This window comes from Scyliorhinus canicula, chromosome 6 (genome assembly GCF_902713615.1).
Source record: "Scyliorhinus canicula chromosome 6, sScyCan1.1, whole genome shotgun sequence".
In the NCBI taxonomy this organism is placed as follows: domain Eukaryota; kingdom Metazoa; phylum Chordata; class Chondrichthyes; order Carcharhiniformes; family Scyliorhinidae; genus Scyliorhinus; species Scyliorhinus canicula.
The window spans coordinates 22631029-22648982 of record NC_052151.1 but is presented as its reverse complement, the minus strand read 5'-3'; the positions used below and the strand labels follow the sequence as shown (position 1 = coordinate 22648982).

Genomic DNA, 17954 nt, shown 5'->3' with positions numbered 1-17954 from the left:
TTAAAATACCATTACTGCAACAAATATAAAATATAACAATTTCTTACATTCATCACAATTACCATAGCTGAAACTCCCACAAACAACATCCTGGGGATTACCATTGACCAGATGCCGAAGTGGACCAGCCAGATAAATACTATGGCTACAAGTGCACGTTGGAGACTAAGAATCCTGCCCTGAGTGTTTTTTATTTGTTCTTGGGATGTGGGCGTCTCTGGCTGAGCCAGCATTTGTTGCCCATCCCTAATTGCCCTTGACCTGAGTGGTTTGCTAAGCCATTTCAGTGGAGGAGCAGACCAGATTCGGCCAGACCGGATTAGGATGGCAGATTTCCTTCCCTGAAGGGCATTAGTGAACCAGCTGGGTTATTACAATAATCGGCAATGGTCGCATGGTCATCATTAGATATTTTATTGCAGACTTTTATTGAATTCGAATTTCACCATCTGCCATGGTGGGATTCGAACCTGGGACTCCAGAGCATTACCCTGGGTGTCTGGATTACTAGTCCTGTGACAATACCACAACCCCAACATCTTCCCCACTCAGTTCCTGATTCCCCAAAGTGTGTCCACCATCTACAAGCACAAGTCGGGAGTGTGATGGAATAATCTCCCCTTTCCTGGATGAGTGCAGCTTTAATAACACCCCAGAAGCTTTTCACCATAGAGGGCAAGGAAGCCCACTTAATTTGTACTCCATCTACCAACATTCATTCCCTCCACCACCTATGCACAGTAGCAGCAGTGTGTATCATCTACAAGATGCACCAAGGATCCTTCGACAACACCTATACCCACTACCATCAGGAAGGAGAAGGGCAGTAGACACATGGATAAATTGTCACCTTGACCTTTTCCGCCAAGCCACACACCATCCTGACTTGGGCACATATTGCCATTCCTTACTGTTGCTGGATCAAAATCCTGGAACTCCTTCCCTAACAGTGGGTGTACTTACAGCACATGGACTGCGGTGGTTCAGGAGGCAGCTCAGTATCATCTTTGCAAGAGCAATTAGGATGGACAATAAATGCTAACCTAGCCCGTGAAGCCCAGATTTTTAGAAATATATTTTTTGGTGATTCTGATGACACTGTTAAGCCACTAATCTTAATGACACACAGTAGAGATAAATGCATGTGACACATGCATATTTACTGAACAAACTACTACCAACCACTGCCAACATGTAATCTTCCCCGGAGGATTGGAGATTGGTAAATGTGACACCTTGATTCAGGAAAGGATGCAAGGACGGCCTGAGCAACTGCAGGTCAGTTAGTCTAACATCAGTGGAGGCTGAAGATTGGGAACCGTTATTCAGGAAACAAATTCACCAGGCATTTGGGGAGGTTTGAGTCAATTCATGAGTGCCAATCTTGATTTGTAATGGCAGATCATGCTTGACGATTCCAATTGAATTTTTGATGAAGTAATAGAGCAGATCGATGAAAGGAATGTGGTACATGTTGTCTATATGGATTTTAAGAATGCATTTGACAAGATACCACATAAAAGGCCTGTCAACAAAACAGGCTCATGGAATGGGAGGCAATGTGTAATTGAATTTTTCAAAATTGGCTGAAGGACAGAAGCATGGAGTTGTGGTTGTTGGTTATTTTTTGGCCTGGAGGTTTGAGACAGTGGTGTTCCCCAAGGGTCAATGCTGGGATTGCAGAGTTTTTTTGAAGCTTTGTATAAATGCTTTGCATCTTGGAATACAGAATAAAATTCAAAATTTGCTGATGATGCCAAACCTGGAGGAGTGGCAAGCAGATAAAAATTGCCTGCTGTAGGATATAGATAAGCCAGCAGAATGAACAGACAAGTGGTAGATGGAATACAATGCAGAGAGGTGATTGTGAGGTGATGCGTTTTGGCAGAAGGGATGAGAAAAGACAATATAGGCTTTATGGCTCAATTCTAAAGAGTGTGGAAGAACATAGGTACCTGGGAGTGTATGTGCATCCATCTTGGATAGTGGCAGAATATATTGAAAGAGAAGTTAGTAAAACATATAGAACATAGAACATACAGTGCAGAATGAGGCTATTCGGCCCATCGAGTCTGCACCAACCCAATTAAGCCCTCACTTCCACACAATCCCCGTAACCCAATAACCCCTCTTAACCTTTTTGGTCACTACCAGCAATTTATCGCGGACAATCCACCTAACCTGTACGTCTTTGGACTGTGGGAGGAAACTGGAGCACCCGGAGGAAACCCACGCAGGCACAGGGAGAACGTGCAGACTCCGCACAGACAGTATCCCTGCAGGGAATCGAACCTGGGACCCTGGCGCTGTGAAGCCACTTGAGCTACCGTGCTGCCCTATGGGATCTTGTTCTTCTGAATTCTTGAAATAGAGGTAGTGAGTAAAAAAGCAGGCCAATGTAATCATCTGGGAAGCTCCCAACTGGAATATTATATCTAGTTCTGGCCACCAAGCCTCAGGAAAGCTGTGAAGGGCTTTGTGAAGGACCAGAGGAGATAAATGGGGCCGGGGGGGGGGGGGGCAGTGAGGGGCTCAGCACCCGTGGATTCAACGTGCCAACCCCCAGATCGTGTATACCCATACCAAGGTCAACGTCAGCTGCTGCCTGCCTGTCCTACCGAACACCCCCTGGAAAGAACCCTGTCCATGGCAATATTGTGCAGGTCATTTTAACTCTGTGCAGACTCTGGCTGCACAGCTGAATGCTGCCAAATGGGAATTAGCAATGATAGTTTTGTGAGCACTTCACAGCTCCCAAGTAGATTCCATTCGGTAGATGTGCCATGTCGCTGGCAAGTGGTACTGCCTGGCTTCCCGATCAGACTCTTTGCCCACCCAAGAGCTGGGCCCTGCGGTCAGAGGGTGGGTTTGTGGACCGAGGACGGAATCTAGTCCCGGTCCAAAAGATGTTACCGGCAGGGTTCTGGTGTCATATGTCTGCGGTCCAGTGCTCAGGGGGTCTCTGCTGTGGCTGGGGGTGCGTGTGCAAGTTTGGGTCCCCTAGCACAACTGGCTCGTTCGATTGTACCCTGATAGATGGCGTGCAATGTAAGGGTTGGTGATGGATCTGTATTTTGTTAATATATTCATGTGTCATTGCACTTATATATCAATCATACAGAACTCGAGCTTCTTGAGTGAAGTCAAGAAAATGAAAATGAAAAATGAAATGAAAATCGCTTATTGTCACAAGTAGGCTTCAAATGAAGTTACAGTGAAAAGCCCTTAGTCGCCACATTCTGGCGCCTGTTCGGGGAGGCTGGCATGGGAATTGAACCGTGCTGCTGGCCTGCCTGGGTCTTTCAAAGGCAGCGATTTAGCCTTGTGCTAAACCAGCCCCGAGAGTATATTTATGTCAGTTTCAAAGTCTATTGATCAAGTCAAATATCATACGAATATAGAATTTAAAAATTGTTTGTCCAACGCAAATACAGATGATTGAGTCGAATTCGCGATACAATTCAGTTTGCAAAATGCATAATACAAAATTGGAACGAAAGTAAATAGTTGTTTGCGAAGCAAAGTAGAAATAGGTTAGGTTAAGATGAATTCTGAGAGAGAACAAAAGGTTTCTCCTGGTCTCTTAAAGAAATCATAATCTCTGTCCCCTTTCTGACTGGATTTGGGTTAAAATAATTATTATTCATATTGTGATAATTTACCAAAATTCACTAGAATCTGGGGTGGTCCCAGCGGATTGGAAATTAGCAAACGTGACACCACTGTTTAAAAAAGGAGGTAGGCAGAAAGCGGGTAATTATAGGCCAGTGAGCTTAACTTCGGTAGGAGGGAAGATGCTGGAATCTATCATCATGGAAGAAATAGCGAGGCATCTGGATGGAAATTGTCCCATTGGGCAGATGCAGCATGGGTTCATAAAGGGCAGGTCGTGCCTAACTAATGTAGTGGAATTTTTTGAGCACAGTAAGAAGTCTTACAACACCAGGTTAAAGTCCAACAGGTTTGTTTCAAACACGAGCTTTCGGAGCACGGCTCCTTCTTCAGGTGAAGAAGGAGCCTGAAGAAGGAGCCGTGCTCCGAAAGCTCGTGTTTGAAACAAACCTGTTGGACTTTAACCTGGTGTTGTAAGACTTCTTACTGTGCTCAACCCAGTCCAACGCCGGCATCTCCACATCATGAATTTTTTGAGGGCATTACCAGTGCGGTAGATAACGTGGAGCCAATGGATGTGGTATATCTGGATTTCCAGAAAGTCTTTGACAAGGTGCCACACAAAAGGTTGCTGCATAAGATAAAGATGCATGGCATTGAGGGTAAAGTAGTAGCATGGATAGAGGATTGGTTAATTAATAGAAAGCAAAGAGTGGGGATTGGTTTACAAGTGCAACAGGTGATTAAGAAGGCAAATGGAATTTTGTCCTTCATTGCTAGAGGGATGGAGTTTAAGACTAGGGAGGTTATGCTGCAATTGTATAAGGTGTTAGTGAGGCCACACCTGGAGTATTGTGTTCAGTTTTGGTCTCCTTGCCTGAGAAAGGATGTACTGGCGCTGGAGGGTGTGCAGAGGAGATTCACTAGGTTAATCCCAGAGCTGAAGGGGTTGGATTACGAGGAGAGGTTGAGTAGACTGGGACTGTACTCGTTGGAATTTGGAAGGATGAGGAGAATCTTATAGAAACATATAAAATTATGAAGGGAATAGATAGGATAGATGCGGGCAGGTTGTTTCCACTGGCGGGTGAAAGCACAACTAGGGGGCATAGCCTCAAAATAAGGGGAAGTAGATTTAGGACTGAGTTTAGGAGGAACTTCTTCACTCAAAGGGTTGTGAATCTATGGAATTCCTTGACCAGTGAAGCAGTTGAGACTCCTTCATTGAATGTTTTTAAGATAAAAATAGACAGTTTTTTGAAGAATAAAGGGATTAAGGGTTATGGTGTTCAGGCCGGAAAGTGGAGCTGAGTCCACAAAAGATCAGCCATGATCTCATTGTATGGCGGAGCAGGCTTGAGGGGCCAGATGGTCTACTGCTCCTAGTTCTTATGTTCTTATGTTCTTATAATTGTACGAAAATGTCTGCCCATCAAATTTGAAGAGATAATATGCCAAGAAAAGGTTTCTCTATGTTTCTATAATGTGGTGTGGTCGGGCCACCTGCTGTCCCACCATATTCTCGAGAACTGGGAGGTTTGCCCAGTAATGATAACAATGCGATGTGAATAGTCAGTCTGAATACTGACTACCTTTATCAGTTCTTTCTCATGCTCTCAGCATCTCAGCATTTTCTGCTGTCCTGACTTACTATATGCATTAAATAATTTCTTCCCTTAACCCTTTATTACCTATATAAAGTAGGTTTCTATCAGTTGGGCAGGCTTGTGGGACCCAAGGGTAGTGGTATGGAAGCCCAAACTGATTGTCAGTCTCTCACCCTTTCCAGTTCCTTATAAATGTCACACGATGGATGATATCGTGGACGCCGGAGCAGCTGCTCACGCAGTGGCAGCCAAGACGGCCAGATGCCAGGGAAGGCAATGGCAGCAGCGTTGACTGAGGCTCTAGGCGGCAGCGCATGTGCAGGGGCCCACCCCACAACCTGAGGACCAGGTCAAGCAGGGAACCCAAAGGGGGAGGCTGGTGATGGCCCACGGTGTACAGGCGTTGCTGGTCGTTTGAGAAGATATTGGACAGCATGTGCCGCAGGAGGCTCCGCCTCAACAAGCGAATGGTGCAGCATCTGTGCCATGTCCTTGCGGACTTGGCACCACGTGGCGGAGGAAGCTACACTGGTGGACGTGAAAGTCACCACAGCTCTGAACCTTTGAATCTTGGGTTCATTCCAGGGCTCGAGCGGGAACCTGTGTGGCATCTCACACCCAACATTCCACAAGTGCATCCATGAAGTCACGGTGCCCAGTTTGCCCGGGCAGCTGACTATATAAACTTTGACCTGGACCATGCCCATCAAGATGTCGGGCAGCAGGATTCTCCGCCACCACCAGGATGCCTCAGGTGCAGGGCGTAATAGACTCGTCACCTTGTGCGCACCGCGCGGTGCGGGAACGCCTTTCATTAACAGGAAAAGGTTTCACTCCCTGAAAGTTCAACTTGTGTGCGACCGCCACCTCAAGATCATGCACGTTTCTGCACACTTCCCAGGGAGTGTGCATGGCAGCTACATCCTGGGGATGTTTGGAGACCCCTGCATCTTCGAGCGACACCCCAGGATGACCGGTTGACTCAAAGGAGATAAGGGGTAACCGCTGATGTCCTGGCTAATAATGAAGCCGGAGACCGATGCGGAGACAGAGTATAATGAAGCCCACGTGGCCTCCCGGGCTGTCATTGAATGGTGCATCAAACTGCTTAAATGCTCTGGAATACATCCCGCTTGCTTTGAGGTGGTGTCCTTCGCCCTCCACAACCTGGTGGTGGAGGAGGAGGATGATGGACATGTCACCTGGTGTGAGGAGGAGGAGGAAGAGCCAGACCAGGAGAATCTGGAGAACCTGGGGAGGACCCTTGGGAGCAGACTGAGGATGGAGAACAGGAAGTGGCTGTGAGCTTCTGGCATGCCTGGAGGACCAGCCCAGGGAGGCCCTCATCCGCTTCTCATAGGGCATGGCTGTGTACGTCATTTCACCCCTCCCCATTCCGATCTGCCTTTCCCTCAGCCCCCAACCATTCCCCCTGCCATCCATTTGCATTGTCCCACCCTCCCAGGGCCTGTGTAACATCATTCCAGTGTGATGGGCCTGTGTCAGGATCCAATATTCAAGGCAGGAGGCTAATGATAACCCACTGTGAGTTGAGCTCTGCTGCTCCTCAATCCACGCCATAGCCTGACTCCTGCCTGTCTGCTGACAGGGAGCTCCCACATGATATGGCTGGGGAGTTGGGGGAACCCAGTTCTAGGACCACTGTGCTAGGGGGCTGGGCAGGGTTAAGTCAACTGGGCGCAGGTCAGCCCACAGTGCGGGATAATGTGACAGAGGCTTCACTTGTCTCGGGTGTAACACGTTTTAATGGTGTACCACTATGACCCTAACTGTCCCTAGCTGCTGTTGGTGCATCCCTCCCCCCCTCCCTCACCCAGTGCTCTCTCAGTAATCCTGAATCTTATTTGTCTTCGGTGCTCTGCCATTACATCTAAGTGTGTCCTGAGGATGCCTGATGCCCTTGGGAGGCTTCCTCTGGAGGGCCTGGAGCCCGAGGGCCTTCGCCGAATTTCCGGTGGCACATGTAGGGAGGCTCTGGGTTGGCCTCCAGCGCTCTGTCCTCCGGGCGGATGCCCTCAGGGCCCTGAGGTCACTTTGGGGCAGTGGGGCGGCTGGAATAAGCTCCAGCAGCCCCTCTGTCATCTGGCTCTGCGAGCCCTGGCGGTTCCCTATTGCCTGCACCATGGTGTTGACGCCCTCAGCGATGCCTCTCTGTGATGGGGCCATGCTCTGCAGCCCCTCGCCAATATCCACCTGCGTCTTGGACAAGTTCCTGAGGGACTGGGACATGCTCTGGAGTGCCTCAGCAATGCCCGTCTGAGAGTGGGACATGCTCCGCAGCACCTCGGCAAGGTCCACCTGCGCCAGCGACATGGCAACCAGCGACCAGGACATGTCATTGAGGCTTTCAGCCATGGCCGTCACTAACTGAGCAACGCCTTGGACAACGCCTTGGATATTTTTCTCATCCCCATTCTCCTGTCTTCCTCCCATAACCCTGACCCCTTTATTAACCTATCTATCTCTGTCTTAAAGGCACTCAGTGATTTGGCCTCCGCTGCCTTCTGTGGCAGAGCATTCCACAGATTCACCACCGTCTGGCTGAAGAAATTCCTTCTCATCTCAGTTTTAAAGGATCGTCCTTTTAATCTGAGATTGTGTCCTCTGGTTCCAGTTTTTCGTACGAGTGGAAACATCCTCTCCACGTCCACTCTATCCAGGCCTTGCAGTATCCTGTAAATTTCAATAAGATCCCCCCCCCTCATTCTTCTAAACTCCATTGAGTACAGACCCAGAGTCCTCAACCATTCCACATACGACAAGCTGTTCATTCCAGGGATCATTCTTGTGAACCTCCTCTGGACCCTTTCCAAGGCCAGCACATCCTTCCTTACAATGCTAACAATACTCCAAATGGGGCCTCATGCAGCCTCAGAAGTACATCCCTGGTCTAGTATTCTAGCCCTCTCGACATGAAAGTTTTAAAAAATATTTTATTGAAGCGTTTGTAATTTTCACAATTTTACATATTGACATTTCTAAACCAACCGCGCGGTTCGACGCAAAAAATGCCCCCTAAAATAACAGCACACAATAAATACGTAACCCACTTCTCCCGCCCTATCCCCAATTACCCGTATACTAAATTCCCTGTCCTTATTTAACATTACCATGCCAACTATTTTCCTCCATCCCTCCCCCGCCTTTTTCCCTTTCCCCTCTTACTGCTGACGTTCAGTTTTTGTTAAAGAAATCGATGAACGGCTGCCAAGTCCTGGTGAATCCCTGTATTGATCCTCTTAGAGCGAACTTGATTTTCTCCAGACTGAGAAACTCCATATCGCTGACCCACACTCCTGATTTCAGGGACTCCGAGTCCCTCCATCTCAGCAAGATCCATCTTCGGGCCACCAGGGAGGAGAAGGCCACAATATCGGCCTCCCTTCCCCCCTTTGCCCCCAGATTTTCCGACACCCCAAATATTGCTAATTCTGGACTTGGAGTTACCCTGCCTTCCAGGACTTCTGACATAACATCTGCAAATCCCTGCCAGAATTCCCTCAGTTTCGGACATGCTCAAAACATATGAACATGGTTGGCCGGGCTACCTCTATATGAAAGTTAACATTGCATTTGCCTTCCTAACTGCCGACTGAACCTGCACATTAACCTTAAGAGAATCATGAACAAGGATTCCCAAGTCCCTTTGTGCTTCTGATTTCCTAAGCATCTTCCCATTTAGAAAATAGGCTATGCTTCCATTCCTCATTCCAAAGTGCATAACCTCACACTTTTCCACATTGTATTTCATCTGCCACTTCATTGCCCACTCTCCTAGCCTGTTCAAGTCCTTCTGCAGTCCCCCTGCTTCCTCAATACTACCTGTTCCTCTACAGATTTTTGTATCATCTCCAAACTTAGCAACAGTGCCTTTAGTTCCTTCTCCCAGATCATTAATGTATATTTGTGAAAAGTTGTTAGTTCCAGCACAGACCCCCGAGGCACACCACTAATCACCGGCTGCCATCTTGATGCGACCCCGGGTTTGAAAATGACTGATCTATTGGCCTATGCATGATTGTGATGACAAATATCAGATACATTTTGTTCAAATGTGTAGTTAATAACCAGCAGTAGTATGCTTCTAGTTATGCACATTAATATTGTTGTTTTTCTTTTTAGTGTCCTTTCAGGTTACAACGGCACGATTTTTGCATATGGGCAGACAGGCAGTGGGAAGACATTCACTGTTACAGGAGGAGCTGAGCGATACAGTGACAGGGGCATCATTCCCAGAATACTCTCATACATGTTTGGAGAGTTTCAGAAGGTAACGTGTTTCATCTGTTAGGTTCTAAATTTGTTTCTAGTGCTAAAGCAGTAGGGGGCTTTGGTTACAATTGCAAGGGAAGTAAGCGTTGTCCAAATATTGAAATTTATGTAAGTCGTGATGTGAAACACAAGGAAATCTGTTACTGCCATATAACACAAATTAGCTTGTAAAGAAAATATTGGGAAGAGAGGGAAAGAATTACTACAGGAATTCGGAGCAAATGACCATATGCATACATTTAACTTGGTTTAGAGTTTTATTTTTAGATTTAATGTCATGTGTCTGAGCCTCAATCTCCAACAGTCTCTAAAACACATCTGTGGTGAGTTTCATCGGCTAAGACAGCTTGCTGGTTGGGGCAACCCCATTTGGAAGAGGAAAATTGTGCAAGTCTGACTAACGGTCCTGGTGAGCCTTTGCGTTTTGTTCTTTACCTGGTTAAGGTGTCTCAGCAGGAGACAGAGGAAACTTAACAGAATCAGATTCGGCAGATGTTTCCTCCTGTGGGCCTCAGTTTAAGCCGTGGAAAAGTCATTAACTGTTGTAATTATCCCTGTGGCAGTATCTTAGTCCTTTGCTAATTTCCTGGTAGTCAGAGAAGTCCTGTTTGTTCCCTTTTATTTTCTGTACAGTATTTCCAGTATCCCAGAAGAAAAAAAATCAGTAAAACTTGGACATGACTGATTCTGATCCGAAGATTTATAGATGCCTGAATAACAATGTGTTGGATACATTGAGATGCACACCATTGTGTCTGTATAGGACTATTGCACTTGTTTAATGTGCAATGTAAATTCTATTTGCTCTCTGGAGCTGTTTGAATCTCAGCTCCTTTGTCACAATAGATTAGCAATTTCAGGCTACACGATTGATCAAAGGTGGCAATTCACTTCTGCTTTGGCTTGTATAACTTTCATGCACCACTGCAGCTGAAGATTTCCATACACAGTGAAACATGAGTGAAATTTCACATTTAACCAGGTGTGCACTGGACATTTCTAGCTGCAGGATTGTTCTCAGCTGAGAAAGCAGATAGGTAATCATCCGTGGATCTGCCTTTACTGCTCAAGGTGGAGTGAGGGGGAGGTGGGGGGGGGTGTGTGTGTGCAGCAAGGGAGGAACCCAAGGAAATACCAGGCCAAAGGGCCCCCACACAAAACCATTGGAACAAAAACAGGATGAAAGATAGATTATAACATCTACGGTGGAAGAAAGGGCCTACGACGGAGCCCAAACAACAGAAAAGGAGATGGGGAGAATGGGGGGGGGGGGGGGGGGGGGGGGGGGGGGGGGGGTGGAGACAGAGAGAGATATGTAAATTGTAAAAAATAACCATTTGAATCATCTATTGTGTATGTGTACAAATGTACAATTCAATAAAATATTGATTAACAAAAATTCCGATTTAACAAAAAGCACAAGAATCATAAAATTTACAGCGCAGCAGGACAGAAGAAAACTGAAAATTAGAAAGAAAAATTATGATGTCTATTCAGCATTCTCTCCCTAACTTCTCTTTCCCTCTATCTGCCCACCTTTGGACATCCAGCAATGCTTTTATCAGCTGCCACATGTATGTATTGTAGGGGGCGGTACTAACAACAAGTTTTTTAACATTAGAAAAATGTCCCAAGCCTCTTCTCAGGAGCGTTATGAAAGAAGATCTTCCCGGCTCTGGATCACTGTCCATGTGGAGTTTGCACATTCTCCCCATGTTTGCGTGGGTTTTGCCCCCATAACCCAAAGATGTGCAGGCTAGGTGAATTGGCCACGCTAAATTGCCCCTTAATTGGACAAAATGAATTGGGTTCTCTAAATTTAAAAAAAAAGAAAGAAAATCTGTCACTAAACCACATAATGAAATGTAGGAACAAAAACCTTTATCAAAGAGGTAATTTCTCATGAAAGGAAAAAAAGGTAGAGAGAGCTAGAGATGTAATTCCAGAGCTTCGGGTCTTGGTGACTGAAGGCACCACCACCAATTTTGGAATGATTAAAAGTGGAGTTAAAATTGGGAGAGTGCAGATAAGTGAGGGTTGCAGGACTGTAGAGATTATAGAGATGGGGAAGGGTGAGGTCCTGGAGAGACTTCAAAACAAAGATGAGGGGCGGGATTCTCTGACCCTCCACCCCTGAATCGCGCCCAGCGCTAGGGTGGAGAATAGCTGTTCACATTGGAAATCTTGCGAGACGGCGCTTCCGCGATTCTCCGTGGACTTGCGGCAGTCGCAACGCGCGGTTGGTGCGGCGCTGGTCGGGGGCTGTTGAAAGTGGCCACCATGGCGATTCTCCACCCTCGACAGGCCGAGTGCCCGCATCCGTGGTTCACATGTGGTCCCTCCCGGCAGGACCTTGGCATTCTGGCTGCGGGGTCCGTCCTGGTGTGGGGGGGGGGGGGGGGGGGGGGGGGGGGAGTGTTCCGACTCTGGGGGGGCCTCCATGGTGGCCAGGCCCGTGATCGGGGGCTACCAATCAACGAGCGCACTCATTCCGGGGGGGGGGCTATGTTCCGCCATGTTGTGCGGGGGCTGGCGCGGAGATGGCCGTCGCGCGCATACGCGGATCCGCGCTTGCCGTCGTGCGCTTGCGCAGACACACTCTGGCTGTGCACAGCTCTCTGGCACTGTGCTAGCTACCTGAACAGCGGTGAATTGCTGGGCCAGGAGGCCCGTTGACGCCGGCATACACCACTCCGGCTTTCCGAAATCCCGGCCAAGAATTGGGGGCAGCACGATGGCACAGTGGTTAGCATTGTTGCCTCACGACGCCGAGGTCCCAGGTTCGATCCCGGCTCTGGGTCACTGTCCGTGTGGAGTTTATACATTCTCCCCTTATTTGTGTGGGTTTCGCCTCCACAACCCAAAGATGTACAGGGCAGGTCGATCGGCCATGCTAAATTGCCCTTTAATTAAAAAAAAGGAATTGGGTACTCTAAATTAAAATTTAATTAAAAAGATGAGGAATTTTAAACATGAGGCAGTGGTTCATCAGGAGCCATTATAGGTGATGAGTAAATAGGAACGTTGAATGAATTAGGATATAGGCAGCAAAAGTGTGAATGGGAGAAAGTTTCTTGAGGGTAGAATGTGGAAGGCTGGCCAGGTATATGTTGGAATTGTCATGTGAGAGTACCTTTACGAAATGGGTGTTTATTACTGCAGTGATGTCACATTGTAGGTGGAGCTGGGCTGCCTGTCAGCTTTTTACTTTCATTTTAGGCTGTTTGCTGCAGGGTGTGTTTTAGTTTTGTTTTCAGAGCTGGATAGCTGCAGTCACAGCCAGAAGGTGTATGAGTCTCTTTCTAAAAAACTGTAAATTGACCCTTTGGTGATTTAAAACTAAGAACTGCTCTCAGTAATGACTTTAACCTGATGTGCTTCTGTTAATTCTTTTTTAAAGTCTTATGGATGTTAAAAGGCAGCTTAAGGATTACTTAGTGCTGGATTCTTTGGGGGTTGTATTTGAATTAATGGTTGCCAAGATGTTCACTGTATGTTTTAAAAAGGTTAACTTGAGTTCATAGAATAAACATTGTTTTGCTTTAAAAAAATAATTTTCCATTTCTGCTGTACCACACCTGTAGAGTGGGTCGTGTGCTCCCCATACCACAATCTATTAAAAGTTGTGGGTCAGGTGAACTCCATGATACACTTTGGGGTTCTCTAAACCCTGGCCCATAACAGAATAGCAAAGTCTCGAAATAGCAAATGAGGATATCAGCAGTGTATTAGGTTTGGCAGGAGTGGCTTCGGCTGATGTTACAAGGATGGGAGTAAGCAGTCTTAGTGATGATGTGGATATGTTGTTGGAAACACATCTCGGAGTCACATATAACTCCAATATTGTGAACAGTTTAGTTCAGTCCCAGCCAGTTGCCAAGGTGAAGAATGGATTGGGTGACTAAGAAACAGTTTGAGGCTGGGTCACAACACTGCGTTCGGCGCGGGGGCGGAGAGTGGTCGTTTACGATGCTGGAGAATCCGGTCCCGTCCCCGGAGAATCGTTCGGGAATCGCTCGCACGCGATCTGTGCAGCGCGGCTAGGGGGCCATTGACAGAGGACCCCGCCCGCGATTCTCCATGCAAAACTGGCCGGGTTCCCGATGGCGTGGTTCTAACCATGTATTGGCCGTCAGGAACCTCGGGTGGAGGGGTAGGCAGGGGGGCGGGGGGGAGATCGATCACTGGGGGGGGGCTCATGGTGGCCTCGGGGAGAGGCCTACATTTTGGATGGCAATCTGAGTCCACCATCGCGCACAGCGCGTTTGCTGTAGGCTGCTGCCGTGCGCATGTGCGGATTCCCGACCGGAAGTGCGGGGCTTCGTATCAGTAGCCAGAGCTGCGAAGAGCACTCCGGGGCCCTGCCAGCCCCCTGCAGGTAGGAGAATCGCTCAGGACTTTCTTAAGGAAAGTCAAGAGTGAAACGCCAGCGTTTTTACGCTGGCATGGGGACAGAGCCCCATTTTTGGAGAATCTAGCCCCATGTCGTCTGGCCTCTCAATATTTAGTTGGAGGAGACTTCTACTTGTCCAATGCGTGATTTTTTTTGGCTGTGGCTGACTAGATAAGTATGGAACCAGGCGCGAGCGTGCAGTCCCACTCACCTTGATGACAGTGGAAAGACATTGGAAAATAGTGTGGTCAACTATATCAGGACCTAGCAAGTCTCCATTTTTTTTGTTGCTTCTGCTGACCTTACAGACCATTAAAAGGATGATGGTATTTCTTAGGGTAGTTATATTGCAGGATGAAGACCTAGTTGTGGTCTCCTGTATGCGTATACGTCCAACCTGGCGTAACAAGAATTGGCTTTTTAATTGCTGGATCCATTCCATCTATTGTAAACTTACTCCATATTGTCAGAATTTTCTGCCTTTGAAGTAGTGGGGATCGTGTTGTGGTGTTGGGCTCTGACCCAGGAAAATGACATAGGACTATAGTGGGTTCAGTGCGTTTGGCAGAATTCCCTTCCTGCTGGAGCCAGTGACAAAAAAAACCAGGCATGCGCTTTGTCACTGAATGAATCCTGTGTGTTAGTGCCCCTATGTGCTGTATGACGAAGCTGCCAACATTGTACCACTTAATGCCGTTACTGTCTTCATTTTGTGAGACAACAGTACCTGAAGCCGGCTAAATGAAAAAAATTCAGCTTTCATTCATTTTCCCTTGCATGACCTTTTGAGTTGCCTAATCTGAGGTTTAAAAAAAAATTATAATTGTCACAGTCTGAAAATGTAAATCTAGAGTTTACCATAATAATTTATACACCAAAACATCTGTCGCTGGGATCAGCTATTTTATTTACTTTGTTTCATTTCCTTTGGAGCAGGACAGCAGCAAAGTCTACACAACCCACATTTCTTATTTGGAAATTTACAATGAATGTGGTTACGATCTTCTCGATCCACGTCATGATGCATCCAAACTTGAAGACTTGCCGTGAGTTCAATTAATTTAAGTTGCCCTTCTCCTTGATCTGCACCCCTTTTTTCTCTCTCAGAAATAGTTCAGTTGAGGAAAAGCATTTATAATTTGCCAAAGAAAAGGTTGAATAGGCTATTTCACATATTTATTGTCTGCAACATCAGTTGCATATTTCTGATATTAAAATCCTTCATTGGCTCATTATTTCTGAAGAGTTCTAATTGTGGCTTTGTAATTCTTGTGGCCATGTGTTTTTGTTTGAAGTCCTCTTTTGTTTATTTCTCACATTTCTTTAAAGTTAACTTAATTTCTGGGTTTTCCCAGAAGAATAAGCAGCTACCAATTCATTGTCAGAGACTACTTGGGAGTGTGTAAGAATCGGGAAATTATTACCTAACAGCAAGTCTTTCGGGACTTGTGGGAGGAAACTGGAGCGTCCGGAGGAAATCCACCCAGATGCAGGGAAAACGTGCAGACTCCGCACAGACAGTGACCCAAGCCGGGAATCGAACCTGTGACCTTGGCGCTGTGAAGCAACAGTGCTAATCACTGTTGGGACATTAGCATGGGAGAGGGCACTCACATTGGTACGCCTATCCTGCCAGTGGATTTGCAGGATTTTGCGGTAGCAGCGTTGGTGATATCTCTCCAAGGACTTGAGGTGTACGCTGTACATTGTCCATGTTTCTGATGCAAAACACAGCAGGCCTGGCAGCATTTGAAAAAATGAAATGAAAATCGCTTATTGTCACGAGTAGGCTTCAATGAAGTTACTGTGAAAAGCCCTAGTCGCCACATTCCGGCGCCTGTTCGGGGAGGCTATTACGGGAATTGAACCGTGCTGCTGACCTGCTTGGTGTGCTTTCAAAGCCAGCGACTTAGCCCTGTGCTAAACAGCCCCTTTGTTGGGAGAGAAACAGAGTTAATATTTTAAATCCGTTTGACTTTTCATTAGAACTAAAGAGAGGGAAATGTGTGGGATATTAAACATGTAGGTGGAAGAGATTGCAACAAGATGTAGTAACATTAAGAACAAGAGATGAATGGCCTGGTGTGGGGTGGGAGTGGAGGAAGGGACAGAGGGTTTTTGCATTGAGACAATAAATGTATGGGATATTTGGATAAAGGTCACAGTCTAAAGTTGTTGAATTCAATGTTGAGTCCTGAGGACTGTAATGTGCTTAATCAGAAGATGAGATGCTGCTTCTCCAGCCTGTGTTGGGCTTCACTGTAGCATTGCAGCAGACCAAGGATGGACATGTGGGCATGAGAGCAAAATGCTGAATTAAAATGGCATGCAAGAGGAAGGTTGGAGGTCCTGCTTGGGGATTGAACGAAGATATTCGACGAAGAGGCTTTCCAGTCTGACCTTTGTCTCCCCCGTGTAGGGGAGACCGCACTGGGAGTAGCGAATTCAGTAGATTGAAGGAAGTGCAAGTGAAATGCTGCTTAATCTGAAATTAGTATTTGGGGCCTTGAATGGTGAAGAGTGAGGAAATAAAAGGGCATGTGTTGCACCTTCCGTGATTGCAAGGCTGCCGGAAGGGGACCAGGAGTTGGGAGACGATGGAGTGGACCAGGGTGGTCATGGGGGTGGGGGATTCCCGGGGGGGGGGGGGCAGTAAAGGGAAGCTGGCATGCTGGAATTTCTGGGAATGGCAGAGGATGATTCTTTGAATGCGGAAGCTGGTGGGGTGGAAAGTGAGGACAAGGCGGACCCTATCATGGTTCTGGGAGGGATGAGATGTGGGCAGAAGTGTGGGAAATGGTTCAAACACAGTTGAGAGCCCTGTCAACCACAGTGGAGAAGGGAATCCTCAGTTCAGGAAAAAGGCAGACATGGCAGAAGTGCATCATCAGAACAGTTGCAATGGAGGCGGAGAAACTGGGAGAATGGGATGGAATTCTTACAGGAAGCATGGTGTGAGGAGAAGTAATTGAGGTAGCTGGCGGAGTGAGTGGGTTGTAATGAACATTGGTGGTCAGCCTATCACCAGAAATGGAGACAAATCAAGGAAGGGAAGGGAAGTGTCAGAGGTGGACTATGTGAAAGTGAACAAGGTGTGGAAATTGGAACCAAAATAAATAACTTTTTCCAGGTCCAGGTGAGAGCATGAAGTGGCACCAATACAGTCATCGATATTACGGAAAAGAGTTGTGGGAGTGGGCCTGAACAAGGATTAGAACAAGGGGTAATCCATATGATCCATAAAAGACAGCCATAACTGGAGCCCAAGCGGATACCCATAGTCACACCTTTCATTTGCAGGAAGTAAGACAAGTTAAATGAGAAATTATTTAGTGACAGTACAAGTTCAGCCAGGCGGAGGAGCGTGGTGGTGGACGGGAATTGTTTGGGTCTCCACTTATGGAAGAAGCGGAGGGCCCTCAGACCCTCCCGGTGGGGGCTGGGGGTGTAGAGGGATTGGAAATCCATAGTGAAGAGGCGGCAGTAAGGCCCAGGGAACTGGAAATTGTTGATTTGATGTCGGGCATCAGAGAAACCACAAATGTAGGTGGGAAGGGACTGGCCAACAGGACAGAGGATAGAGTCAAGATAGGAAGAAATGAGCTCCGTGGGCAGGAACAGGCTGATATGATGGGCTTACCAAGGCAGTCCTGTTTGACGATTTTGGGAAGGTGGTACTAGGATTCTGGATGAGAACTCATTGGGCTTGATTCTTCCGCCACATCCGCCCGCAAGATTGCCACCGGCGAAACGAAGCCCATTGACCTTGGGCGTGATTCTCCGGTCGCCAGGCGGGAGTGGCCGGAGAATCCGACCCAACTATTGCAGTGTGTAAAACTGAGGAAAGGTGATTGCACCATAGGAGTGATAACACGCCCAATAGGTATCATTTATGTTAAATCAAACTTTAATTTAAACTCAGAATTAGCCACATTAACAACAAAGAAATTGTGTTACAAATAACCTTTACAACAGTTCTTAAGTAAAAGGAAAACATCTTTAACTTAATAATAATATTAATAATCGCTTTATTGTCACAAGTTGGCTTC

The 17954-nt window shown here is 46.9% G+C and overlaps 1 protein-coding gene across 4 annotated transcripts in view; it reads left to right on the top strand.

Annotated features, from left to right (window-relative positions):
- Nucleotides 1–17954, top strand: part of kif6 (kinesin family member 6) — a 683903-nt gene that overhangs the window by 57807 nt on the left and 608142 nt on the right. For all 4 annotated transcript variants that reach the window (XR_005460902.1, XM_038799042.1, XM_038799041.1 and 1 more), the window contains exons 4-5: nt 9363–9510; nt 14842–14951. Coding sequence is in view for 3 of the 4 variants with exons in the window: in XM_038799042.1 (XP_038654970.1) it covers nt 9363–9510; nt 14842–14951 (258 nt within the window). In the remaining variant the exon portion in view is untranslated. The remainder of the gene's footprint in view (nt 1–9362; nt 9511–14841; nt 14952–17954) is intronic.